At 31.6% G+C, this 27,138-nt stretch overlaps 4 protein-coding genes across 14 annotated transcripts; 2 read left to right on the top strand and 2 right to left on the bottom strand.

Annotated features, from left to right (window-relative positions):
- The first annotated feature begins 2,514 nt into the window (after window positions 1–2,514).
- LOC107418515 (uncharacterized protein At3g17950) lies at window positions 2,515–3,572 on the top strand. Its single transcript, XM_016027216.4, has 2 exons — window positions 2,515–2,826; window positions 2,914–3,572. Exons 1-2 carry the CDS (start codon window positions 2,743–2,745, stop codon window positions 3,427–3,429), a joined length of 600 nt encoding a protein of 199 aa, XP_015882702.3. The 5' UTR covers window positions 2,515–2,742; the 3' UTR covers window positions 3,430–3,572.
- A 3,573-nt stretch (window positions 3,573–7,145) lies between these two features.
- Window positions 7,146–10,339, bottom strand: LOC107418522 (uncharacterized). The gene has a single exon (XM_016027222.4). The coding sequence runs from the start codon at window positions 7,896–7,898 to the stop codon at window positions 7,401–7,403; it is 498 nt and encodes a 165-aa protein (XP_015882708.2). The 5' UTR covers window positions 7,899–10,339; the 3' UTR covers window positions 7,146–7,400.
- Window positions 10,340–10,478: 139 nt separating this feature from the next.
- On the bottom strand, window positions 10,479–14,161 carry LOC107418510 (uncharacterized). 9 transcript variants are annotated; one of them, XM_016027211.4, is made up of 6 exons: window positions 14,003–14,161; window positions 13,536–13,680; window positions 12,995–13,155; window positions 11,347–11,436; window positions 10,886–11,044; window positions 10,479–10,765 (listed from the first exon to the last, which is right to left on the bottom strand). In XM_016027211.4, the coding sequence occupies exons 2-6, from the start codon at window positions 13,666–13,668 to the stop codon at window positions 10,667–10,669; spliced, it is 642 nt and encodes a 213-aa protein (XP_015882697.1). In that variant the 5' UTR covers window positions 13,669–13,680; window positions 14,003–14,161; the 3' UTR covers window positions 10,479–10,666. The 9 variants fall into 9 exon arrangements, with proteins under 9 accessions (XP_015882697.1, XP_048330211.1, XP_024929697.1 ...); XM_048474254.2 differs by having other exon boundaries at window positions 13,536–13,670; window positions 14,003–14,147; XM_025073929.3 differs by having other exon boundaries at window positions 13,916–14,007.
- Window positions 14,162–17,284: 3,123 nt separating this feature from the next.
- On the top strand, window positions 17,285–25,175 carry LOC107418533 (uncharacterized). 3 transcript variants are annotated; one of them, XM_016027235.4, is made up of 11 exons: window positions 17,286–17,943; window positions 18,351–18,608; window positions 19,606–19,848; window positions 19,997–20,146; window positions 20,443–21,947; window positions 22,898–22,971; window positions 23,099–23,180; window positions 23,263–23,388; window positions 23,571–23,677; window positions 24,235–24,392; window positions 24,823–25,175. In XM_016027235.4, the coding sequence occupies exons 1-11, from the start codon at window positions 17,503–17,505 to the stop codon at window positions 25,063–25,065; spliced, it is 3,387 nt and encodes a 1,128-aa protein (XP_015882721.3). In that variant the 5' UTR covers window positions 17,286–17,502; the 3' UTR covers window positions 25,066–25,175. The 3 variants fall into 3 exon arrangements, 2 of the variants coding, with proteins under 2 accessions (XP_015882721.3, XP_015882720.3); XM_016027234.4 differs by having other exon boundaries at window positions 20,440–21,947; XR_001581496.4 differs by lacking the exon at window positions 24,823–25,175 and having other exon boundaries at window positions 17,285–17,943; window positions 20,440–21,947; window positions 23,581–23,677; window positions 24,235–24,374.
- The last annotated feature ends 1,963 nt before the right edge of the window (window positions 25,176–27,138 follow it).

Genomic DNA, 27,138 nt, shown 5'->3' with positions numbered 1-27,138 from the left:
CTCCCTACCAAATGGCTCTTTCATTCATTTTTTCTTTAAGGTACATAATTTATCCCATACAATTAGAGTTATACAATTTTTATTTTTATTTTTTGGTCATTGAAAATATATATATTTATCATAGATATATGTTTTACTATTTTTGTTTTCAAAAAACTATTCTTGAGCAATTCTACACACTCATATTTTTAAAAATACAAATTTTCATTCTTCATTGTTATTTTACAAAATCATTTTACAGAAATCATTTTGTGAAGCATTGCTGAACAGCCCTAACTCTCTTTTTTCCTTCTTGTTTATACCTTCCCTTCACCAAATATAACCCAAACTTTCAGAATTCATCTACAATAAGGTTAAATTATAAATGTTTTCCCATAATTGCTTTTTTCTTTGATTAATATACCACTAAAAGTCAACATGTAAACAAAATAAAAAGTTGTTCGACAATCAAACTAGGCATATATACCAAAACGAATATATACGTCAGTGATTAGTCTGAACATTGAAATGAATCCAAATTGCTGGTCTTCAATGTTTCAGAGGTCAACAACGTCCTAATTTTAATGGTTTATTATTATTATTTTTATTACTATTTTATTTTATATTTATTATTATTATTATTATTATTTTTGAATGGGCTAGAGGGTCTTTTTCATTCTTCATATGAGTGACAGTGCATCTTTTTCTTTTTTGTCAAAACTTGTTGAAAGATGGTGTAGATTGGTCCCCCTTTCACTTTTTGTGCCAATAAAAGAAAACTACAGCTTTAAGATCATATAGTAAACATTTATCTGTGACACGAGAAGTATTGCATAGCGAAACGAGAGGCATAGCATTATGAGAAAAAGTTACTCACTTTCTGTCACGGGCATGTTGCTTAACCTGGTAATTATTTCCTTTTTTTTTTTTCTTTTTTTTTCAAGAATTTGTATCATAATCCTAATTGTCATATAAAAAAAAATCATCATTATCAATTTGAAAAAAACCTTGGAGCTCTCTCTCTCTCTCTCTCTCTCTCTATATATATATATATATATATAGATTTCATTGTTGTTCTTCAATCTTTAATCCCTCCCTCTCTCTATATATATATATATATATAGATTTCATTGTTGTTCTTCAATCTTTAATCCCTCCGACATGAGAGGTTTCTATTTATTTATTTATGACTCTATAATTTTAACAAAAGTCATAAAATTCCTACAGAAAAAGTACATGTGTGTGAAAGAGACCATATTAAAATTAAGGATTCTTGATGCTTATTTACCAAATAAATGAATAAATAAAGGATTCCTGATTAAATATATTCTTTAGAAAATCTTTTGTTAATTAAGAGAAACACTATATTCTATTAGAGAGAGAGAGAGATGCTATAATTAAGGTGTGCCTTCGTGAGGGGAGGTATTATTTTTCTTTGAAAAGATTATAGGCCTGAAAGGTTGAATGATATTTGATTTGAGTACCACTTTAATCCAAAACCTCAGGCTAAACCTTGCATGTGAATCTTTCACTTTTCTTTTTCTTTTTCTTCATCATTTTCTTTTTTCTGTATATATGAATCTCTGGGTTCTTTTTTTTTTTTTTTTTTTGAATAATAATAAAGAAAAACAGAGATGAACATATATAATAATTGTGGAAAAAATAAAAATCAGAAACTATATAACCAATGTCTAAGATGATCATATATTTTATATTTTAAAATAAATAATATGCGAGTACTAAAATTTCTATAAATTTTATTGACAATACCGGTGTGTTCTCTTTCTTTTTCTTTCACCCTAAGATTCTCTATGTTTCAAGTATAGGATAAAGTCTTTGTTCAAATTTTGTGGTTTATATTTTAAATGTGTTCTTAAAAATAAAAATAATAAAAGTAATAATTCAGAGAGGGTATTTGTTAGATAAGCACAAGTCATATGGTTCACAGTTATCCCAAAAAAAAAAAAAAAAAAAAAATTCATGTGGTTCACCTACTGGTCTTAATTTTTCAACCAAACTTTGGTGATCACTATAACATTTATTAACTTTTTTTTTTTTTTTGCTTTATAATTTGTATTGATGAACATCATTTATTAACATTCTCATCATAAAAATGACTGCTCAAAACCAAAGAATAATCTGCATTAATGACCTACTTTTTTTTTAAGTAAGCCATTTTCCATTGCTTTATTGGTCAATTTGGCTATCTAAGCACAACTTGCTTTCTTTTTTGGGCAAGTTATGAACTTTCAAATGATTTAAAAAATGTGTAGTCGTTGTTTGGGATGTTTTTATTGGTAACTTATCTTCAAGAAAAACAAAAATTAAAAAAAAATTACTTCTCTCTGTCAGTGTCACACTGCCAACACATATATATTTTTTTTTAATATAAAATTTACAGTGACTTTTTATTCTTTATTATTTATCATTTATCATTTATTTACTAACCCAATAAAAATAAAAAATTGTATGAGAAAGCTATGAATTAGACAAGTCATACGTATAATTGAAATTATTAGTTAAAAAAAAGAAAAAGAAAAAGAAAAATGGGCATAAAATAAATGAAGCCCCCAAATTCAAACAGAGACCAAGTGAATAAGATCCCATCTATCACTATCTTTCTCAGTTCTCGTCCCTGTACGGCCTTCATCGCTTGGAACATTGTTATTAAACTTCCACTTCACAAGTTCCACCATTATCAAACTACGAAAAAAGCAACCCAAAAAAAAAAAAAAAACAAAAAAAAATTCCAAACAGTCCCTAATGCTGGATCCAGCAAACGATTTGCTTCCTCCTCCTTCTTCCCCAACCAATTCCTCCATTTCCTCCTCCGATCTCGACACTGAGGTAAGTAAACGGCACCATTTAATGGCCATTTCTTATCTAAGCTTTTTTTTTTTTTTGAATTTTAATTCTTATGGGGATTTTATGCAGTCTACAGGCTCATTCTTCCATGACAGAAGCACCACTTTGGGAACACTTATGGGTGTGAGTTTCCCGGCGATCACTTTCCGAGCACCGTCGCAGCACCATCGGGAAATCCATGCGGCTTCATCGTCGGCCGCCGCTACTCCTTCGTCGATGAATGCATCGGGGAAGAGCAAGAAACCTAAGAAGAAGAAAAACTCGGCGGCGGCGGTTGTGGTGGTCGAGAGACGGAGGAGATGGTGGCGGCTCTGCAGAGACGACGGTGCGAAACCGGCTTCGCTGGGAGAGTTTCTTGAGGTGGAGAGGAGGTTCGGAGACGGTGCGTTTTACGGTGCGACGGCGGAGCTTGAAGGTGTGGCGGTGGAGGAGAACCAGCAGAGGAATGGTGGTCGGGTTTTGTTCGCCGACGGGAGGGTTCTTCCACCGGCGGTGGATGTTGATGAAGGTACATCGACGACGGCTGGTGCGCTTTGTAGATTTCCGGTTATGCTCACCGGGATCTGCAGCGGCGGTGTGGGATAAAAAGAAAAAATATGAGAATTTTTATTTTCAAATTCACTCTCTTTTTAATTTTTAAATTTTAAATTTTAAATTTTTATTCTCACTTTAAAAATTATGTTTGTAGATTAATTGATATAACAATAAAATATATATATATTCTTTTAGTATTTGTCTTGTTGCTTTTAGTTTCTATAGGTGGTAAAAAAAAGCATGGTTTGGCTTTGGCTTTTGGGACTTGCTTTTTTTTGTTTTTTTTCCCTCAAATTTTCATTTTTTTTTTAAAGAAATGATTATGCACCTGATAATCAATACTCAAAGTTATCCAAAATTTGATAAAACGACTTAGTTTATGTTGTCACTTTCAAATAATACTTTTCTATAACTTGAAATTTGAGCAAGTCATTGGCTACTTTACAAGTTGCCATTGGAAGTTTTCATGGAGGAGGGAGGCCAAGAGTTTCAAACAAATTTTGGTCCTAACTTGTGTGTAAATTTTGAATATTTTAAATTTCTACGATCCTTAAATAGTGTGTATCTTTCTCGTATATAGATTGATTTGTTACGTGGATGGAGATTGATTTGACACGTGTTTGTTAATACGTACCCGGATTGAACTGTGAGTAGTAGACTTAGACTTAGACTTAGACTTTTATGCTCATGACAAAAACAAACAAGACTTTTATGCTCTAATTATATGGATATTATTTCTTTGTATACTTAATAGGAATTGAATATGAGAGATCAATTTAGATAGGGAAATTCTATGGGTTATGATGAGAAGAGCACACATAGATTTGTAAGTGTTACTAGGTGGATATGCGTTTGTGGGAAGTACATGTGTTGTGGTTTTTTTTTTTTTTTTTTTGGTAAATAGAAGTACATGTACTATGGTTCAATCTCTAGGCATTAATGATTATTGTATATGATAAGGCTAATAATATGCATGTATATTATATCTCACCACCATATATGATAATCACCTATAATTTTATCCGAGAAAATAGTATATAAATGGCTTCCACAATTAATGGGTTTAATAAGAATATTGTATTTTCCAATCACAAAATTTATGTATTACACTATTTATAAATATATTCTTCAAAGAAAAAACTATTATTAAAAGTATATAAATGCTTGAAACTTGCTTAGTATTTAGAGATTACATTCTCTATTGACAAACTAAAAAGTTTTTGGAAAGTTTAATTATTTCTTATTATGGTATGGATATAAAGTAATAAACATGATCGTCCGTATTGTATGAATCTGTTTTTACAATTTATTAATTTTTTGTTTTAATGGCATAATTTAGAGAGGGAAGGCAATTACCGAATTGACATTTCTTCTGAAAAGTGGAGCCTGGGGTTTATCGAGTTTCAGCAGTTTCTGTATTCAATTTCAATTGACTCCTCATCAGTGATTACTGCTAAACATGCATTGGCCAAATAGTCAAAATGTCTGATAAAAGGTTCTACTTTTGCCGATTTTGATTTGCCATAAAGGTGTCCCTAGCTCTCTTATCTTTATGGTAATAAGTCAATTGCTTGTAATTAAAGCCCAAAAACTAAAAAAATTTAAAAATTTAAAAAAAAAAGAAGAAGAAGGGTCAATCACTTTGGATTGAGGAAAACCCATTTGGACTTTCTTTAGTCTTAAAGAATAGGAACTATTGTAATGCATAATAGACCATGAATTTGTCAATTTCATAAAAATTTATGTAATCCATCTTTAGTTCTATTATATGCTTAAATAATGCTTCAACCCCGAAAAAGAAAAAGAAAAAGAAAAAGAAAATTCTGTTATATGCTTTGGTCACTTTCTTCAAGGAATATTTAACTTGGATTGTTATCATGGAGAGGAACAAATAATTTACTTCTCATTACCCAAAAAACTAATAATAATAATAATAATAATAATAATAATAATAATAATTTACTTCTACCCTCTCCTCGATTTAAAACGGGCAATGGTCAATCTTTTTTCATGAAAATAATAATAATAATAGTATATAATAATAGAAGAGATTTATTATATTTATACCCAATAATATAGTTTTTATTGTTGGACTAAAATTTGTAAATTTTGGTTTTGAATTAAGATGCAGGAATGTTGGGTTAATTATAAGTTTGGGGTGTAAAACCTTTGATCAAATAAGTTTTAAGGTTGAACTATAAGAGGGTTTTTTTTTTTTTTTTTTTTTTTTTTTTTTTTTTGCTCAGTTAGTGGAAAAGTTATTTGTTTTATTCAATTAACTGGAATTCACATAATGAATAGAAAGCACATGTATCATCTTTTTATCTCTCACAATATATAAAGCCTAATGCACAACAATGCGTTTTGGGTTTTTGGAACAGTTTAAATCGTTTTGATAATAATAAATTTAATTTGTTATGCCGAGAAAATCTATGGTTCAAAGCTGTATAACCCTTCCCTATAAGCCCATAAAAGAGAAAATTTTAAACTTTTTAATTATAGAATTGTATAGAATATTAAAATAGTAATAATTTTTAATAACTCATTGGTTCTATGTAGCATGAATTAATTGTTTGATATTTATTCATCCAAAAAACAAAATCACCAAAAAGATGAATTAATTGACATTTTTTTGTTGCATTGATTATCATCTTTGCTTCAAGTTAAAGAAAAAAAAAAGAAAAAAAAAAAAAGATTATCATCTTTGTCAAAGAAGAAAAAAGGGCAAAACCACATTTTTTGGAGATAAATCAATCAAAATCGTATCGTGACGTTTATGATAAACGGTAAATGTCAATTTGATATGTCCCCTCAGATATACAGTTGTTTTTTTTATTTTATTTTTTTATATCATTTACAAAAAGTTCTCACCATTTTAATATTTCAAATTTATAATTTTTTAAATATAAATATAAATAATTTTCAAACTGAGCCATGTTTAATTTAAAAAAAAAAAAACTATTTAAGCAGTAACGATAGTGATTTCACTCTTAAGATTAAAAAAAAAAAAGAAAGAAAGAAACTATTAAGTGTAACTAAATTGTTTGCAAAATTAAAAAAATATATATTTAATAGATTAAATAAAAAAATAAATTTTGAAATTTATCACATTAATGATGATCGTCGATTAAACTGTTTCTACCAACATGTTAATTTTTAATTAATTACATTTGATTTTTGTTTCAATTTTTTAGAACCAAGATCATAAAAGGGAAAAATAAATATGTGTAACTTTCAACCAATCAAATTACCACATCACGGCAAATAGGATTCAGTGGTGAGGGTCACTATTGATTACAAATAAAATTTCTCAAAAAAAAAAAAAAAAAAGGTTGACAGAGAAAAAGGATGAAATGAAGAAGCCTTCAATAATAATTTCCTCATAAACAAAATTCAACATAATTAATTAAGCTGATTTTTGCAACTTATTAATTTCCGGAGACAAAAATTGATAGTATAAGGTGGGGCTAGTCTTACGACAATAGAATCTGACAGGTAATGCAACAAAGTTGAAAAGGGTCCTCCTTTTGTTTGTATATTTTGTTTTTGGTCAAGTACCAAGAGACGAACCACTCACATTTCATTTTCAAATACAAGTGGGAAAAGATAAAAGAAAACAACTAGTCCATCCCATGTTTTTTCTAATTAAAGAGATTTTTGAGAATAATAAATTACCTACTTTTCGAAATATTGGACCAGCGGACCACAATCATATGGATAGCAAATAATACAATATGTATTAATAAAATTTAATTCTTCCTGTTACACATATAATTTGGATGAAATATTGCATGTAATCGACACCAGCTGCCTAATAGAAAATTACTTATAATGTATATATATATGACACATTTTCTTTTTCACAAATTTGAATAGAATTCTTCATCAAATAAGGAACAGTGAACAATCTACCCAATAATTTCTAAATCTAAGAGGAAAAATAAGCCCCAAAAATTAACATTAAAATATATATATATATATATTTCTCGTTAATGACTACATGGGATTTTTTTTTTTTTTTTTCAACTTTCAACAATGGTTTCTAAAGCAGGCCTCCAAGATCTTTGCTTTGAATATCTCTTTACTGGTTCTAAATTGATAGGAGGAATAGTAGTACTGTTATCCAAATTCTTAGCTTCTGAAGGGAAAATACAAAACTCACCAAGAACAGGGAAAATCTTGCCAAAGTTGGTACTGAAACTTCCATTTCTGAGTGCTTTGGAGGTTTTGTAAGTGATAGAGCTCATCTCTTCAAAGGTTAGAACAGAGTAAAGAAGATCCATAGGAAGAAGAAGGTAGAGTTGCTTTTTCTCTAGCTCTTCATCAGCTGAAAGGCCTTGAATCCGATTACCAACTTTGAGACTGTTCAATTCGCAGACAAACTGGCCTGGGTTTTCAACCATTAGCTCTGCCGCTTTTACTGGTCTGGTGTAGATTTCTATTCTTCCTTCTGTGGATACCACTTTCCTTACCCCATTGTTTGAGATTATAGATGGAGCACAAGATGCTATATTACCCATTAGAGAAAAGAGAAAGACAGAGTCACAGAGAAAAAAAGAAAATGGATACTTTTTCTCTATGGAGTTTGATAAAACTTGTTTAGCAGCTGATGGCGAAACTGACAGTCACTTTGAATATAAATGAGTTTGTGGATGCAAGATGGTGGTTGGCAAAGAAGAGAGAGAGAGAGAGAGAGAGAGAGAGAGAGACAGAGAGATGGTCCTCTACTCCTTTGTCAGCTAGTTGAGGTTTGGTAGCTTAATAGCTGCACCAGTAGACTCAAGGCAGACAGGGAAAGGAAGGGATGGGAATACATTTTATATCTGATTGTTACAAGGTTAATAAATCATTATGGATCGAACATGGTTTATTTTGACGGTGTACACAATTCTATATGTAATTTGGTTACATATAATACTTTATCCAAAGATGAGTGAAACAGGATTACATGTCACTAGTGGCATTAAAACATATATTTATTTTGTAAGGCCGAAATGTTTATCTTTAATGTTGCAAAAAATTGTAGGTTATTTGGTTTACATGGTTGTATGTGATTATTATTTGGGTAACTTTCTTGGAGGATGAGTGAAACAGGTTATGTGGCATTCAAAGCATACAGAATCTATACCTTCATTTTTGAACTTTAAACCAGAACTTTGTCTTCTTTGATTGTAAGTAAGGAGTAGCTTCAATGCTTCTACTGTTGATGAAAAGGGATGACATGATATTCTAATTCCTATAAGAAACAAGAAAATATCTTGGAAGTCACATATGTTGATTGCAAAACCAAAAATGCAGTAAATTATCAGACTTACTATTGCACACTGGTTGCATGAAAATCCAATGGAGACAGAGCTGTCACCCTAACAAACCCTACGTTTCTTTGAAAAAATGAAAGTAAATGTTATTTTATTAGTATTTCTTATTTGCTAGTAAGGTTTGCACATGGGTGAGGCATGGAGGAACTGTTTGGTAATATAGGAGACCTCGGTTAAGGACACTACCAACCTAATCATTGGATATGGTGACTGGCAATTTCCTGATATGATTCCAACACTGGAGTCACCTAATCCATAATTTTACAACTATATATATATATATATATAAATAGTGAGAGAGAAGGAACTAAAAAACATATTAGTATGCAAATAACTTTCAAAGATATGAAAGGACTATCTATACAAATTGCTAAATTGTCAAATCTTTTTTTCTAGGTACGCAGTCACTCTTCAATGCTAGGCTGCTAGCTTCACAAAATATTCCATAAATCCATGTTACTAATGATTTCAAACCATTTTCTTAAATGCAGATCAGACTAAGTTTTTTCCACTTTAGAAATATGAACAGGTTGAACAGCTTGTTAATTCTTAAATTTTTTATTCTTATTTGAAAAAGAACAAAAATCTCAAGTCAAATGAGTTCTTGATCACTCCCCACAACCACCAACGAAAAAAAAAAAAAAAAAAAAAAAAGGAGAAAAACATCTGCCTTCTTTCTAACCCACCTACTATGGAAGCCATTTTATGTTTTGGCAGACATTTAAGCAAAATAGGAAGGTTATTTTCCAATTTTGCCATTGAAACATGCTTATTGGACGAAATATTCCCTAAAAACTGTACTTAATATGCTAGGGATGAGGGCGGAGGTAAGTGTTACGGCTTTTTTAATGTTAATGATTTTATATTCTAGTGATTAAATATTTTATTTCTTTCTTAATTTTTGTGTTTTAGGATACGAAAAATCCATTAGCAGCTTGAACACAGATGAGTGTAACAGACTGAGAAACTAATGGTTGGCAATTTGCAGGTTGGATTCTGAATAAATTTGATTTTCGTCCTAAAATAGAATACATTCAAGATCCAGACCTCAGAATGTTTGTAAGAAGCTGGACATACTTCCGACGACAAAATGCCAAAAGAGTTATCAATATTTTTGGTTTTAAGGCTGGCAAAGCTGAAACACCAAATCTGCTAGCATGGAGACCATATTTTAGTAGGTCCCCTTGATCCCTCATGTGAGTTGTATAGGAGACTAGTTTTAGGTATTGATGTTCAAACTTCTAACTTTTCTTTCATGGAAACTACCATGAGAAAAACCCATGGTAAAAAAATTTCTGCAAAAAGTCCACAAAATTTCTGGTTTTGTACTGGGTAAATAATGAAAAAAAAGGGTACAGTATACTGAGGAAATTCCTTAGAGATGCAATTCCTCAAAAGCTGCAACAAATTCTGTGGGACTCTACTCTGTGAAACGGTAAAAAAAAATGCATCCCAGAGAAAGCCCCGGAAATTTTGGTTTCAATAGATTGACTAAAGCACAGTTCTTAATGGGTCTGTCATCATGTATTATTCTCCCAATAAACTTTTTTCTTCTTTTTACTTTTTGCCCCTATTTTTCAAATCAAACTTCTGTCTCCCCTGTCAACCAAAACATATACATGCATACCATCTAAAACTAGTTTCACTGTGTTAAAAAACTTTTTCATTAAAGTATTTCATATTTTTCGGAGTCAAGTATGCAATCCTCTACAGTGAGCTAGAACCTATGCATGGGAATAACCATTCTTTGGGAAATTCAGTTTTCTGCATTTGCAAAGTATATGACAGACTAATAAAACAGAATGGTTCTCTTCTTTTCTGATATTTTTTATTTTTCTTTTTTCCTTGTTTTCTTTTGGGAGGGCATATTTGGGATAATTGTTCTTTACAAAGTCACTACCTATACAGTGCTAGTTGAGCTTCATACTTGTTGAATTTTTTAGGTTATAAAACATTGAGGAAAGTGAGCTTCAATTAACCTGTTCGCCACTGGTCAGGCGTCTCTTCTCTTCCTCAACTTGTTCAAGCAAGGCTTCAAGTTCTGCTTCTGACAGACCTTCTAACCGCTTCTGCAAATCCAAAGTGAGGCCTAAGTCTGTGTTAGAGATATATACAATGGGAAGCAACTCTACAATGATACATGCATGCATATTTCAGGACCAATATAGTTGGGGAAAAAAAAATTGTACCTCCATGACTTTGTTTTCATAGTCACGTAGTTGTTGAGCATAAGTCATCTCCTTATTTGAAACTCTAAATATATAAGTTGAAATCCACCCAATAGTCAAGCCTAGCACCAATACCAGCTGAACTACATTTCCTGCTTGTAAGGGATCAACTCCAGCAAACTGAACAAGAAAACATAGCATGAAAAATTGACATGATTAGATAATATAGTTGAATGCATCAATGGAGGCATATATACTACATCAGCTATGTAACTGGAAATGAAGAACGTAATTATGAAACATGCATATCAAATATGTTATAATTATTACATGTAACAATTTCTCAGAATATACATCCAAATCTTCTAATTCAAACTACATATTTGGTAAATGAGTTAGAATGAGCAAGAATGTAAAGAAAAAGGAACAGGTATCAAGTGGAAGTAAAATTTAGAATAATTTGATAAGAAAAAGAAAGGTACCTCTAATCCACTTTTCAAGCCAATACCAATAACAGTTACTCCAACTCCAATCAATAAAACATCTTTTCTCGAGTATCCAAATGGTGTCTGCTGTAAAATCAACGAAAAAGGTATACCACTCAGATTATTTTCTTCTCCAGATGGATATGGCTGTTAGGGTGACACCGAAATCAAATAGTGAACGCGTTTATTGGACTCAAAAGTAGAAAAGTTTTGTCTTTCTAACTCTTAACTTCTAAGATATATTGACATTTAGAATTCCAACACTCCTGTATAGACCAGATAGAGCAAAATATTTAATCCTTTTCCTCAAGTGTTGGAAGATAGAAACTTATATTGGATAATCTTTTTAAAAGATAAACCTTCTGGCTCCTAACAGCGTTAGACCTAGAGAATTTGTGTTCCAGTTTCTGCACCTACATCTTCCAATATTTTCACAAGGAAGAATAACTCATTAAGATTCAAGTGTCAAATTTCCCTTTTCTCTTCCTTTTATATCTCACTGCTCCAAGTCATTCTTATTATATATTTATAAAAAAATAAAATTAAAAAAAAAAATAAAAAAAAAAAAAGGAAAAGGACAGTATACAGCATGACAATCTGCAAGTAGGTGCAAGACTGTACGGTAGAGGACAAAAGGAATGCTACTTCAACCCTTTAAAACAAAATCATATAGATTATGCATGATATATTTTTAATCAGAAACTGGTAAAACATATACTGGATATGCAAGCTCCTTATCCATATGGAAATACAATTCGAGATAAAGGCAGGAGGAAGGAATTTTGTAAAGATAACGTTTTTTTTTGAAAGAGCACAAGACTAGAAATCTAGATATTGCTTCCTCCATGAAAATTTAAATAATTTTATTATCTAATAAAAATAAAACAAAACAAAAACAAAGAAAGGTTCTCTGCCAAGTGAAAACAATCTCTGTAGGTTTCTTGAAACTTACGTTAGAAGATAAACATATAAACTTTTAAATCTAGCCAGTGTTAAGAATATTAGAGTCATAATATTAAGTATAATTATTATTTTAATAAGGATAGTTTAGTTTTTTACTTTGCTCGTTAGCCTGTAGAAATTCTCTTTGTATTATTGTTTAGCTGATAATTTCGCAATAAGAAAACCTTGCATTCTTTTCTCACTTCCTCTTCTTTCTTTTGGTTTGCTTTGTGATGAATATCTTAACAAAGAATTATATTGGATATGGAATTTATCAGAATAAAAAACCAAGAAGTTTTTCAATAAGCACACAGCATGTCTAATCTTATATACATCCTAAAGCTGAAATAACCTATAGAAAAGGCCAGCATATATAATGATTTCAGTACTCCTAACCTCCTCCACCAAAAATAAATTAGTTCTTTCTATGATCTCTGGTGTTAAATTTAAAAGTAATTGTTTAGACCAGGCAATGGCACATTGGAAATGTAAGAGAGATAGCAACTCCTTGGCCATTTGGAATTAAAATTGGTAAACAAATGAAAAAGTCATTCTTTCTGGTAAGCACGCATTCCTTTAATCTCTATGTATAAAAGACAAATAAATTTATGACGAGCTGACAGAACAAGCAAATGCAATAAGCTCTGACAGCATAGAAAAAAGATATTGCAGGGTTCAGTTGTTAGTAGTTGCTCATACATGCCTTGGCCTGATCCGAGGAGTCATCTTTGCTGTCACTGGAGTTTGAAGAATTGCTACTTCTGGGGATGGTATATATGACCCTTTTTGAAGTTATGCCTTCAGATCCTCTTGGCTGAAAAGGGAATGCTGTCTTCATATAAAAGCTCTGACATACGGCATTTCCTGAAAAATTAGATATAAGATGAAGCATAATCAGATAAATGAAATGGTTTCACAAGCAAAGAACTTGATTTTGATAGCACCAATTTACATTGGAAAGGTTATATTGGAAGCACTTCCCAGTATTTCATATTGCACATGGAAAATAGGGAACACAAGTGGAAATACACTTGAAACTTCCAAAATTGTCATATATACGTGAAATACTTATTTCAAAAATTTATAATACTAGATTTGCTAGACCAGTACATGAACTCTGAGAATAGAAGTATACAAGTTAACCACAAAAGTAAAACACCCCCACTTTTTAAGTAAAGCCAAAAATGCAAAAGCTGGAATAATTCAAGAAAAGGCATGTGAAAATGAACAACAATCAAACTCACCTCTCACCAAACCATCAAAAGCTCTCGCCCTAGCTCGAAGATGTGGAAGAGCCAAAATACCCACAGAGGAAGTCACTCCCTTTTCACATAATATTCCGGCATTTGTGATATTTCCAGGAGTAACAATGGCCATCCCTGCAATATTCTTCTCAGGGAAACCAAAAATTTAATTAAAAAAATCTTAAAAAAAAAAGAAAAAGAAAAAAAGAAAGCGATCCAAAAGCCAAAAATAAAATAAAATCCAACTCATTTGAGCAACTGGTGAAAGACCCAAAATCAGGAATAAATGTTCTGTTAACAATTTTAGCCATTTTTCCATGCTGACTTAGTAGTTTTAGCATACTGACTCAGAGAGTAAAACATACCATAATGAAACTTACTCATGGAAAAAATTGAAAATATAAGAAAGAAACAAACTTTACAGTGAAAATGAACAAAATTGAAGCAGAAAAATGAAGAAAGAATACCAGTTTGCAGGTAGAAAGAGCCGCAGCTAGAGACCGATTACCGTTAAATGGATTGCAGATGAATGGTAAACAAGCCCCCTATCCATCCATCGCCGGATCACAACTCCTCTTTTATGTGGGTCCCGCTTTTTTAAATATCGGAGACGGGCTTTGTACAGCCATGGCCGGTTTGGCAAATTTTTATTTTCATAATTATTTTATTGAAAAAAATTCACAAACTCCTTCGATTTGATAAAATATTAAAGACCAAGTTTTCAAATTTGTTTGGAGTGTTTAAAAATAAGACCAAGTTTTCAAATTTGTTAGGAGTGTTTAAAAATATAACCGATCTAATAAAATTATTTATTCAATCTAATTTTATTTATTTAGTTTTGATTCGATTGGATTGAATTAAAAATTTAAAAATTTAATTGGATTGGATCAATTATTTGTTTTGATGTTTTGATGTTTAAAAATAACTAACTTAAACGATCAAATTAAATATTTATACAATTCATTCAAATTTTATTAAGTATATAATATTTTTTGACTAGGTTATAAATTTCAAATAAAATATACTACACAAGATTATTTATCTTATGACAAAATAAATTTGAAAACCTTGAGCGGTGAATGATGTTTTATTAAACCTGATTGGAGCCTATAATTTTTTTTTTTTGGGCTAATTAGCAGTTTGTTACTAACTGTTTGCATAATTCCATTTTGATCTTTAACCTTTTCTTTTTATCATTTTCATCTCTAAAATTCAGTTGTGGTGCATTATTAGTCAATAAATTATTTTTAGTCTAATTTTTAATGATTTTAAAGCATGCAATGCACTTAACATATATATGAAAAGTTTTTATGAGGTTGTTTGGTTTTGCATATTTATAAATATAATTAGATATAAATTAACTCAAAAATAATAAAATATGTATACTTGGGGTAAACTAGATGATATCTCTAGTATTATTATTATTATTTTTATTATAGTAAATGCGCTACACGCTTAAAAATTGCTAAATTACATTATACAAATTTTAAGGATGATATCTCTAGTATCGTTCTTTTCTTGTTATAGTAAATGAGCTACATGCTTCAAAATTTCTAAATCAAATTATAAAAATTTCAAAGACCAACAATATATTTAAAATTAAAATTTAGATGCCAAAATGATAAAATAGAAGGATTTAAAAATCAAAATGTAGATATGGTTGTAAAAAGGTAATAGCTCTTTTTTTTTTTTTTTAATTACAACTTTTGTTTTTGTTTTTTCCTATTCTTTTTAATTACATATCACAAATTATTTATTAAATTTTGGTTGCTTCATCAATTTTTATCTATTTATTTGTGTTCATTAATCTCTTTTCAGTGATTGAATTAAATCGTTTAATTTAACAAATTATAAATTACCAATATATGATTTAATTATATGATATTTAAATTTCTTATCACATATGAACTAAAATAAAAGAGAGTTTGTCAAGTTAGATTGGTCAGCCATAAAGATGAATGTCATATATTAAAAATCAAAATACATTTAAGTAAATATTTTTTCAAATTGGAATATTTCACTATGTAATTTTCTGTTTTATAATGGGGGTATTCCACCAACTATTTTTTTTTTTTTTAAATGACATAACAAGATTGTTTTTGTTTTTGAAGAAAAAGTCCAGCATCACTTATAAAATTCCAAACATTTACAACGATTTCCTATCTATTTTGTAAGCTATACCTAACTATCTTTTACATGCAATATACATATGAAAATTTCAAAATTTTTTTGTAAAAAAGAAATGAAACAAAACTAAAAATGAAGATGTGGGTGTATGAAAATAGAAAGACAGATTATGTAAACTAGAAACGCAAAAGCAATTATTTAGTGTAAATTTTTCCACTGAAGTTTTAACTACAAATCACCATTCACATAATGACAGGAATATATGAAAACATTATATACTTTAACAAATATTTCTATCCAACTCTCTGTACTTTGTTCCCCACTAATGTACTTTTGAGAATCCAACAAAGAGTAGGTGTATATTTGTGTGGTACTCTAGGAAGCGGTCCAAATAATCACAAAAACAAAACTTTATTTTACTCTTATGTATTTCACAAATAAAAACATACAAATATCAACATCAAAGTAACGTCATGTCGTTTTATTGGGGGTATTCTTTCTCTTTTGGACGTCGATCAAAGACAAAAGAGCAACTGTTTGTCGTTTGCATATAATTGGTGGAAGAAAGAAAGATTAATTATCAACATTGTTAGGGGTGAAAATGTAATTTAAATTGGTCAATAATTATAATTTAACATGTATGTACATGACTATTGCCACTTGTCACGCATAAATTGACAGCACACTTTGTATGACCAAAGTCGAAACCTTCTCTTTAAATTGAATTTGAAACTCTATGTATGAAACTTCGAATTTCTCTTTCACTCGCACAATCACACTAACTCAAAATTCGACATTAATTGCTTTTATATACTTTAAAAAAAAATGCTATTTTATAAATGTTATCATGAAATATCAACGATATGATTACATATATAATGGTGGGACATCTTTATGAAAGTTAGAGCAAAAATTTTTCATATTAAATATGATTTTACCAAACTCCAATGTACTGTTTTTTTTAAACAATTATCATGAATTTGAATGATCAATTTCAAAATTAAAATATTACAAAAATAAAAATAAAAATTGAAGATCAATAAAATTATTTTATATAAATTTTTATATGATCGATATTTATTCCATCTATCTTCAAAAGATAAAATGTTTATTGTACGTGATGATGAATAATATTAGAATTTTAGTTTTGAAATCAATAATGCTATATATAACAACTTCTTCACCAGTTATTTGAAAAGTCACCTATATGGCATTATTTTATTAATTTTGTAATAAAAAACCATCCAAATAACGATGATAATTATTTCAGATTCAACAAGATTTTACTTTAAATTTTTTTCCTAATTTATTAAAAGAAAATTTTTATTATTTTTTAATCATTAATTAAATGGCCACATCAATTAGTATATAACTGTTCAATAGGAACCAGGATTTGCTGACGTGTAACAACAACAGAAACGCGTAGGCCAGGTGTCCTATTCTTATACAATTAAAGCCTACGTCACGTTCCAACTTTATTTAAGTCTTTCAATATAATAATAATATATAATTTAACAGTGAAAATTGATATTTTCGCAAACGCCAAACAGAGCCTAACCCAATGATTAAAACCCAATTAATGTCTCTCTTAAATAACCGTCTTCTACAGCACGCATTTTACCCCTCCCCAAACGTCAAAAAAAAAAAAAAAAAGCCTTGCCCATCTATAATCATCATCATCATTCATCCATGGCTATCTCTCTCTAAAAGAAAATAAAAATCTCTCTCTCTCTCCCCCCTTCCTCTCTTTCTCTCTCTACATGTACATAGATGCGGCAGATTTCTTACTCGTCGGAATCCCTGATTATCCGTATGTAACCACTGTCGTCGTATTTTTCCGATGGCGATTGTCACCGGAGATCGGTACATCGAGAGGCTCGTGAAGTTCGTGGAGCAACAGGCCGGGCCTTTGATTGAGGGAACCTTGGTGTTGAAGCTCAATCCCGTCGGACTCCACTACGTACAGTCTCGGCTTGAGGCATTGAATGAGCTCGAAAGTCTCCTCGCCGGAGCTCCGGTTGATTATCTCCGTGCCTATGTTTCTGACCTCGGCGACCACCGAGCGCTCGAGCAGCTCCGGAGGATCCTTAGGCTTCTTACGTCGCTTAAGGTTGTGTCCGTGCTTCAGGCTCCGGCTAGGGACCCCACGCCGCTGTCACTGTTGCCTTTCGGGCGGTTGAGGGTTTTGGAGCTTAGAGGATGTGATTTGTCGACCTCGGCTGCTAAGGGATTGCTCGAGTTGAGGCACACCTTGGAGAAGATCATTTGCCACAATTCTACTGTGAGTTTTTTTTTTTTTTTTTTTGAATTGGTTTTGTTTTAGTGTGGTTTTTGGCTGTATGTTTGGTTGCGGAGAAAAGGGAGGAAAAGGAAAGGAAAATGGAAGTTTGTGGAGAAGGAATTGTGACTAAATGAATATGTACAATGCTATATTTTTGTTTTTTTGGGAAGATAATTAATAACACAACAACCTCAGTGAAATTGGAATTAATTACTTCTCTCTAGCTGCCATTTCCCCATTTGGATTCAAATTTGGGGTGTTTTCTTTTCTTTTCTGTTTTGTTTTTTCAAGCAATTTAAATGCAGCATTAATTGTCCGTATATATCTTTGATTCCTTAGGATTTATTTATCAGTTACATAAAGGAAGTTATTTCTGATTTTTTCTGTCTATATCTTTGATACCTTAGGATGCCCTGCGGCATATTTTTGCCAGTAGAATTGCAGAGATAAAGGGCTCTCCGCAATGGAAACGGTTGTCATTCGTTTCATGCGCATGCAATGGTTTGGTACTTATGGATGAGTCTTTACAGCTACTACCTGCTGTTGAAACTCTTGACCTGAGCCGAAACAAGTTTGCTAAAGTTGATAACCTTCGCAAGTGTGTCAAGTTGAAGCACCTAGATCTTGGTTTCAATCAGCTGAGAGCAATTTCATCATTTAGCGAGGTACTTTTTGGCTCATGGTTGTCATTTTATGGCTCTTGAGTGTCTTATGCTTCTTTTAGTCCGAAATTTACATTTGCTTATTGGTTATTGACTTATTATCATTACTGCTTTCATCAAATATATCTTTTTGTACTCTCGAGATTCGGTTGTTGTATTTGTTAGCAATTTAATAAAAATATGGCTTCAAGACTGCTTTGCAACCGAACAAGTTAGCTCAAGTTAAACATTGTTCTACTTGATGAGTAGGCGTAGCTTGTCCTATAATACACTTGACTAGCTGTCCATAACATTTTTTCATATTATTGCCCTGTCACATAAGCATTCCTTTTGGGCATAATTTGATGCATGTACTTGTGTTTGTTCCACATGATCAAACTAATTGTAGCAGCATCTCTTGTCTCATCCTTAATTGGTGTCACCCTCACTTAATTGATGTATGATTGGTTATTCTTCTGTCTTCAAAAGTCAATCTTAATTTCCTTGTATCTGCATAATTATTTTATGGGACATATTTTAATTTCCCAAAATATCATAGCATATTAGAAAGTTGGTCTTATCGCTGTCCATTTAATTTTATTTGAGCAATAATATTTTTTTTATCCACAAATTGTAAAATGGTTGGAAATAATGTGATGATTAATAACTTGAAGTTTGAGTTCTTTCCTAAGAAGTGTTTGACAATCACATTGCCAAGCTGGCTTCAATATTTCTTTAGTTATCCTTCAAGCATCTAATAAGCAAATTGTCTGATGAAATGCTCCTATGATTTTAAAGTCAAACATAGCTTATTTAGTATAAGTTAAATTTACTTGATAAACTCATATTCTGGAAAGTACTAATAAGTTACTTGATAAACTCATATTCTGGAAAGTACTAATAAGTTAATCTCCAAGTCGCAGGTGTTATTATTTGCATTTTAAATATGTTTCCTGCTGCTATAAACTTTTGATTTAGGAATTAGATTGGACCTATACACCGATGTTGTTGGACTATGCAGGTCTCCTGTCATATTGGTAAACTTGTTTTGAGGAACAATGCTCTAACTACATTTCGTGGGATTGAGAATTTGAAGTCACTTGAAGGGCTTGATGTTTCCTACAATATTATTTCCAATTTTTCAGAGTTAGAATTCCTTTCGGGACTTCAATTTTTACAAAACTTGTGGTTGGAAGGAAACCCAATATGTTGTGCCCGATGGTATAGACCACAAGTATTCGGCTATTTTAGTCATCCAGAGAAAGTAAGCATTCATATATTTATGTTCCCAGACCTTATAATCTTCTTGTTATGTATGCATGCGGTTGTGTTCTGTAATATCAAATTACATCATATAAATTGCTAGTCCTGTTGCACTGATTCTTTTTTATTTTTGTTGCATGGCTAAGTAGTTGAAGTTGGATGATAAGGAAATCAGCACCAGAGAAATGTGGAAGAGACAGCTTATAATTGCCAGGAGGCAGAGGCGACCTGCCAGCTTTGGGTTTTATTCTCCTGCAAAATGTGATGCCACAGGAGAGGGTTCTATCCACAGAAAAAGGGTAAGTGGTTGATATAGTCTATGGGAGTTTTCGATTCAATCACAATCCCCTCTTTTTCCCAGATTAAAGCAGTGAAGGATCTTGGGAGTTTAATATAAAATCTCTAATCTACTATCTCCTTTTTATTTTTATTTTTTCCGTTTCTCTCTCATGAGAAAAATGGTATATCCGATAAACTAGAGTATCAAAGCTTCTAGCTCAAAAAGTTCTTCTGTAAACTTTCTTAGATGGATCATTTCATTTTTGTTATATTGACTAGCACAGCTACTCTTGTTTTTGTCACTCCTGTACAGAAGAAAGTAACACGTCTTGCATCGATTGAGGGTGAAGAAGAAAGCACCTATCTAAATTCTGATGAAGAGTCTGTGTCAATTGATAATGAGATCCAAAGCAGAGAGGAAGCTGTTGTATCTGATAATGAAGCTGAAATAGTTGATTTGATGAACAGGGTTGAGCTAATGAAGAAAGAGCGTTCTATCCTTTGGTTACGGGAGTTTAAAGAGTGGATGGATCATACTTCTGAGAATTTCGTGGACCATACTAAATATTGTACCGCTATATTGGACCCAGGGAGAGAGAATTTAATTAAAACCAAGCCAAGCCATAGGCATTATGGGGAAAGTTCAAGATATGCCTCAGACTCTGTTCAAGCTTCAGGAGATGAAAGTAGTACAAATGTTTTAGAATCAGATAGTTCCTTCACTTATACAACTGCTGGTTTGCATGCTGAACAATATTTTGAGCGAACTGGTTTGGTGGGAAATACTGGTGGAGTTGGCCAAGCTGGCATGGGTAAAATGGATCTTAAGGAGGAGTATCTAAAAGCTTATCCATATGAAAGGATTAGCAGTGTATCTGCACAACCTAAAAGTTCCCGTGCTGATATCTTTGTTAATCAAGGAGGTCATAGGACAGCTGATAATTTGAGCATATCGCCACTAACGACCATTGATGATATTTCAGAATCTCATTCATCCTCTGCTTACCCTGGATCTCCACCTCATTATCAAGAGGATATTCTTCATCGTCGTCACTACTTGGAGGAAGAAATTCTTCAGTTATCTGCTGAGTCCTATTCGATAGCATCATCAGATAGTAATACTAGCTGCAGTCAAGATGATATTTGCGACTTTATGCCGTCAACATCTGGGACTGATCAAGCAATGAATGGAGAGTATTCAAATAACTTTGCCGAATGTCCCTATTTAAAGAATTTTGAGGGTAATTGTTATGGCCAAAGACATCAGATTTCTCATATAAGAGAAAATGGGCAACGTGCAACCAATTCATATGTAGATCAAATCTTTGGTAAGCAGAAACTTACAAATCCGGATCATTCTGTGCACTCACACAATGATATTCCTGCTGGTACTTGTGATGATGTCAACAAAGAGGATGATTTTTTTGACAAGAGAAAAAGCAGAAGAAAAACAAAAAGAAGAGTTATTTCACTGATAGATGATAATATTTCAGCTGGGAAGGTAGAAACATCCGAAAAAACAAATGGCAATCATGGTTTTCATGTTGCAGAAGGGGAACAAGAGCAACCAAGTAAAAGTATCTTTGGTAGTGATTTTCAAAAAGATATTGATAGGAAATATATACTGACAAGTAAAATTAGAACCCCACTAAATGAGGATGCTCTGGGATCTCCTGAGGCTAAATGCTTATCTCTGAGGTGTGATGATTTTATCAAGAACTATTTCAATACAAATGTTGCTGACTCAAAAAGTCATGAGATTTGTATGCAGTACATGCGTTGCTATTGTTTACTTGAGCAGGCTTTCCAGAGCAGAGAAAGGTAAAAAGATTTTGCCAATACTTTTTGGAATACAAGTTAACAAAATGGATATAGGAAATGTGGAAGTTCATATTTTGTAGTTATAAGAAGAATATCTTGCTGTTAGTAATTTAAAAACCATGAGGTGGTTGTATTGGTTGAGTTTATTATACTTTATGGAGTTTTCTCATGTAGGCTTTATCGTTAATTGATATTTGAAAGCCTTCTTTAATTTTTTCCTCAGACCAGCAGTTGTCTAATTCTAGATGACTGACTGCTTTATGACGAGCTTCCGTGTTTCCAGGCTTTGCTCGAGCATCTTCTATAACAGTGTTTTTGGTGTTTTCTTGAACCTTTTCCTTGTAAAAAAGCTTATGCTTTTTTCCTAAAAAATTCTTTTGTTTTCTATATTTTTGTTTGGCATTGATGTGGATTCTTGTTTGTACCTGCTTAGTTTCTATATTAAAAATGCAGCATAGATATAGTCATTTTTTTTTTTTTTTTTTTTGGGGGGCATGAAGTTGACTTCTGATATCCTTCTAATGTTGCCTTTTGAATTGCTTGTAATGCAATTTATGTTAATCCATAAATTTTGAGATGTTTTATAGGTCAGTTTACTGGCAGTAAAATTATTTACTTAAATGTGCAAATGATTATATGATTGATATATTGGACTTTTCATATGCTGTATCTGCTGTGTGCTAAGAAAATATGGAAGTTGCAAAGTTTATATTCAATATTTGCAGATTAATCCTCATCAAGCAAATATGGTTTTTATTTATTTTCCATTTAGTTTCATGTGTATTCAGGATGTTGTCCATAGGTAGGTTTTCTGTACCTATTTATATATCAATTACAAAACATTTTATGCTCCAGAGAACCAAAATAAATTCTAAAATGAAGTTTACTGAATTTTGCAATTTCATTCTCTGCACTATCTTACTTCATATTTCATTTTGTTCCACATGCAGAGAAGTAGCTCTAATACTGAGCAGCAAACAGAAGATGTATGTGCTACTCTTTGGAGGTGCAGGTGATGAAACAGGTTAGATTTTTGAAGTGTTCAAAGAGGCATATTTTCATTATGGACCATGATTTTGGTCATGTGAAATTCTTTCTGCAGATTGTTCAGATTCATGACTGCTAAAGTACAGTGTGATCATGATTTGCAGGAACTACCTTAAGTTTACTAGGTTGCCATAGGGTTGAAGACATTAGGGAGGTTTTTGTTGGTGTAGGACTGCAGGTTGTGAGGTTAGTGAATACTGGATATTGCTACATTTGGCAATTATATAACTTTTCACTTCTCTAACATGTTTTGCTGTGGATGTGTCAGGGTTTGTATTGAGAGGAGTGCAACTTACCTGTTTATTACAAGAGATGTTGAAAAATCACGACAATTACTTTGCTCATTACAAGATTTTGATTCATTTGGAGCAAATGATAAGTGTTGTTTAAGAAGGTGATTCGCTCATTCTCTTACAATTATGAATTTGAAACTTGCATAGAGTGTCTATGATCCACGTATAATTTCAATTTTTCGTTTTTTTATTTGGCTTTGACTTTTCGTTAAGTGCTCTACAGTTTTAGATACATTGTTTTCTTAGTTATGATAGAATGGGGTTTTGGAAATTTAAATGGCAGTTTGGAGCAGGTTCAGGTTGAGTTGTTTGAGAAACAAATATTTGGAGGTTTAAAAGTGAGCATATTCCAGTATTCTATGGTGCTCTTCTGGTACAACAACCATGAAGGTATTCTTTCAACTACTTCACATTTTGCCATCATTTTGTATGTTTAACTGGTAAGATCCTGAACATGAGGAGAAATTTCCATTTGATCTTCCATCACGGGATGAGTATATGTTTTTGATTTTTTCTAGATAAAAGAATATAAAAGTCTTGCAACTAGGATGTTAGTAGCATTCAGTTACATTACATACATATTTCTTCGGTTAATCTTATATTTGTTCAAAACTTAGGCTGCCCACTCCAACTTCTCTCTTCCTCCAATCCCCTTTACCAAACAAGGGATTTATTCATCCTACGTCCTCTCCCTCACATTTTTTCCCTCCATCCATTCCACCTATCAAACACACTTTATGCACAACTTTTTTGCAAGCAATATTTTATTTCTTTTTTACCTACTTGGATAGCACAATTCTTACAATGTCTGATTTTGATAACGATCTGAGTTGATATTTCAATCTGAAGAATGCAATGCCTTTTAAATTCATTCTTTTCTTGTTTATAATATTTACTTAAATGACTGTTATCACATTTGGTAATAAGAATATGTTCAAACTGGACAGAAGGATCATGGGTTTCAAGATCCCTGTTTGTTATTGGAGTGCATCTTCTCATGTGTATTGAAGACCTTGTGCGGTTTGGCTCTCTTTCAGAGGATGCATCTTCACCCCCATACTATTCACTGGATTCATGTTGCGCCATCAATGACATATCTGAAATGGTAACCCTTTTATTTACCTAAGCTTTTTCTAAAGATCGTTTAAGATTTTCAGGCTCCTTAAAAAAACCTTGGTTGGGGACTGTTTTTATAGAAAGCACTGCTCCTACAAAAGTGGTTTCATAAGAAGCAACAAACAAGTGGTTTCCCAAGAAATAATCATCAAGAATTTTTCATTTTTTTGGGTTTTGCCAATCATGTAAAGACGTTTAGATCCTCCTAAAAGCGTTTTAATCATTTTGGAAGTCCCAAACAGGCCCTTATAGTTTCTGTGGGCATGTTCTACAATTTCTTTTGCGCCGAGAGAATGGGGATTACAACTTGGCGATGATATGTTATAGCCAATTTTTTCATAGTAATTATGTTTTTGTTGTTTTCTTTTTAATCATCGGTAAACCATGTAAGATAAATTGTAAATAAATTTTATTACCAGGTCGTCGAGGCCAAGGAGAGCTGTTGTGTGACCTTACAGCTAGAGTGTGCAACATCAGTGTTCAACCCCTCAGCCAAATTCGGCAAGGGGCTTAAAGGGTTTGATAAAAAGACAGCTTCGAGCTCTTTGGCATGGAAGCTAAAGTGGTTCTCCGAGGAGAGTCTTTTCAAGTTCGTGGCACTAGTGAAGGCAATCCATTCAGGAACGAGCACGTCGCCGTTGCTCATAAGATGTACATCATGAAAGCGTTTTTGTTCTTTTTTTTGTTAGCTTCATATTTATTTCATTCTTTGATTTGGGCTTCTTGGCTTTCCCTTCATATATAATATTTTCATTCAGTTTGTTTGCCTGCATTAGTGTGGTGAGTGTTAGGTATTTTATTTATTTATTTATTTTTTTTGGGTATTCTTTAATTTGCATTCTTTTGGGAGCAGTTCATTGTCCTGTGTACATTTTGTACAGTGTACATCATCATCACAGTAACATCTACATTAATCATCAATCTTTTTTCCACCTTCCAACACCACCATTTTAATTTCTTAAATTCAAATTCTTTTATTGATGTAAATGGTTTGTCTTTAATTTTAATAATCATTTAAATTTCAAAGTGTACAAAGGCATTCAATAATAATGTATTGTCACAATTACACAATTGCCAATTACTAAGGCAAAGGTCGAGAAACTCAACCCCACTGTTCTTGAACAACTTGGAGTCGGGTCTATGGGTGGGCATAAAAACCCGATAACTGGAAAAATCGACCAACCGATCACCGAATTGACATCCTGTTATCCTTTTGAACAATGTATATTATTTTATTCTTTGTTGTTCTTCTTGACAACCTGTTATACTTTTTCCTTCTTTTGCTGCTATTGATCGATCTCTCTTGTTTTACTCAACATAGATGAAATCAATATGAAGAATATAGATAAGAAAGGATTAAAAAAAAAAAAAAAAAACAAAGAAAGAAAGAAAGAAAAGGTAAATTACATAAACTCCGCTTCTAGTTTCAAATTTTCTCATATATATCTTTGATTTTTTATTATTTTATTTTATTATTTTAAATTGCAGATGCTCTCCTTCTAGTTTTAGTTTTCTTTTATATGGTAACCTTCACTAAATAAAATTTTAAAATTTGATGGCAATAAATGGGTTACTTTCTTTATAATGGAAAAAATATCCTTGATGTAAAATATTAAAGAAATAATAATAATTATTCTATCTTTTTTAGAAGTTATTTTACAAATAAATTTATTTGTCAAAAAATAAAAAAGAATTGCTAGATGCATTGCAGAAATTTTTTTTCATAGTTTCATTATTTTTAAATTTCAATAATACCTTTACTAAATATTGTATTTTTTTTTTAAGAAAAAAAAAAAAAAAGAAAAGAAAAGAAAGAAAACACCACTTACTTAACCACCCATGTAGATTGAGATGTGAAGGATAATGGTTCTGACAGAGAGACATGGGGGGACAGTGGACTCGAGGTGGAAACTAGCGGAAGACGCGAAGGAACCGAGAGGAGAACCACTAGGTGAAGAAGAGACCGTGGGAGTAAAGCAATCTTGTATCATGCCCCAAAACCAAACCAGATTGTTTGGCCGAACTTATTTTATAGTATTCTAGTTCAGGATTAGCAAAATTAGAATCCGAATATTTGAAAATTTGAAGATACATTCAAAGTACAGTATTTCATTATCACACAAGACCACCATTGTTCAAAGACTTTGGTATTTAACCGATCGTATGGATTTTAGTCATCCTCATTAAGAAAAAGAATGACAATTTGAAATAAATAGATTTTATTTTCTTGTTTTTTTTTTTTTAATTTCCCAATAAATGGATTTTGGGTTTATGAAGAAATTAATGTAAGAAAATAGAAATAGTCGTCAGTAGAGAGAAAGAATGAAGGGAAATAAAGAAGATGGAGAAGGTGAGGGAAAAAAGTAAAAGATAAATAAACAATGGTATTTTTGGTTATTAAATTTTTTATGGGACTGTATAGATATAGAGTGGCAAAAAGAATTTCTTAAATAAAAGATACAACCTTTTGACATAAAAAAATATTTAAATTTGTTTATTTTTTTAGATATATTTATTTGTATATGTTAATTTAAAAGCACAAAGTTACTTTGTATTTTTACTTTTAACATTTTAATATGAGGGTATTTTTGTTAATATAAAAAATAAATTATGTTTGATCATCAAATTTCTTGACTGAGGAGAGAGCTCATGTGAAAGAAAATTGAAACTATAGAGAGATTATGTGCAATTTGTGTAATTTACCCCCCAAAAAAAAAAAAAAAAAAAAGGGTAGG

Source organism: Ziziphus jujuba, chromosome 2 (assembly GCF_031755915.1).
Source record: "Ziziphus jujuba cultivar Dongzao chromosome 2, ASM3175591v1".
Taxonomy (NCBI): domain Eukaryota; kingdom Viridiplantae; phylum Streptophyta; class Magnoliopsida; order Rosales; family Rhamnaceae; genus Ziziphus; species Ziziphus jujuba.
Note: the sequence above shows the minus strand (reverse complement) of the source record. Positions and strands in the feature narration are given on the sequence as shown.

Coding starts and splice junctions, on each gene's coding strand:
- LOC107418515 (XM_016027216.4), top strand. CDS start 2,743: ATGCTGGATCCAGCAAACGATTTGCTTCCTCCTCCTTCTTCCCCAACC. Junction 2,827..2,913: donor CCTCCGATCTCGACACTGAG/GTAAGTAAACGG, acceptor GATTTTATGCAG/TCTACAGGCTCATTCTTCCA.
- LOC107418522 (XM_016027222.4), bottom strand. CDS start 7,898: ATGGGTAATATAGCATCTTGTGCTCCATCTATAATCTCAAACAATGGG.
- LOC107418510 (XM_048474251.2), bottom strand. Junction 11,437..12,994: donor ACTCCTCGGATCAGGCCAAG/GCATGTATGAGC, acceptor TTGATTTTACAG/CAGACACCATTTGGATACTC. Junction 11,045..11,346: donor GCTTGAAAAGTGGATTAGAG/GTACCTTTCTTT, acceptor TTTCTTGTTCAG/TTTGCTGGAGTTGATCCCTT.
- LOC107418533 (XM_016027234.4), top strand. CDS start 17,503: ATGGCGATTGTCACCGGAGATCGGTACATCGAGAGGCTCGTGAAGTTC. Junction 18,609..19,605: donor CAATTTCATCATTTAGCGAG/GTACTTTTTGGC, acceptor TGGACTATGCAG/GTCTCCTGTCATATTGGTAA. Junction 23,678..24,234: donor CTGGTACAACAACCATGAAG/GTATTCTTTCAA, acceptor CAAACTGGACAG/AAGGATCATGGGTTTCAAGA.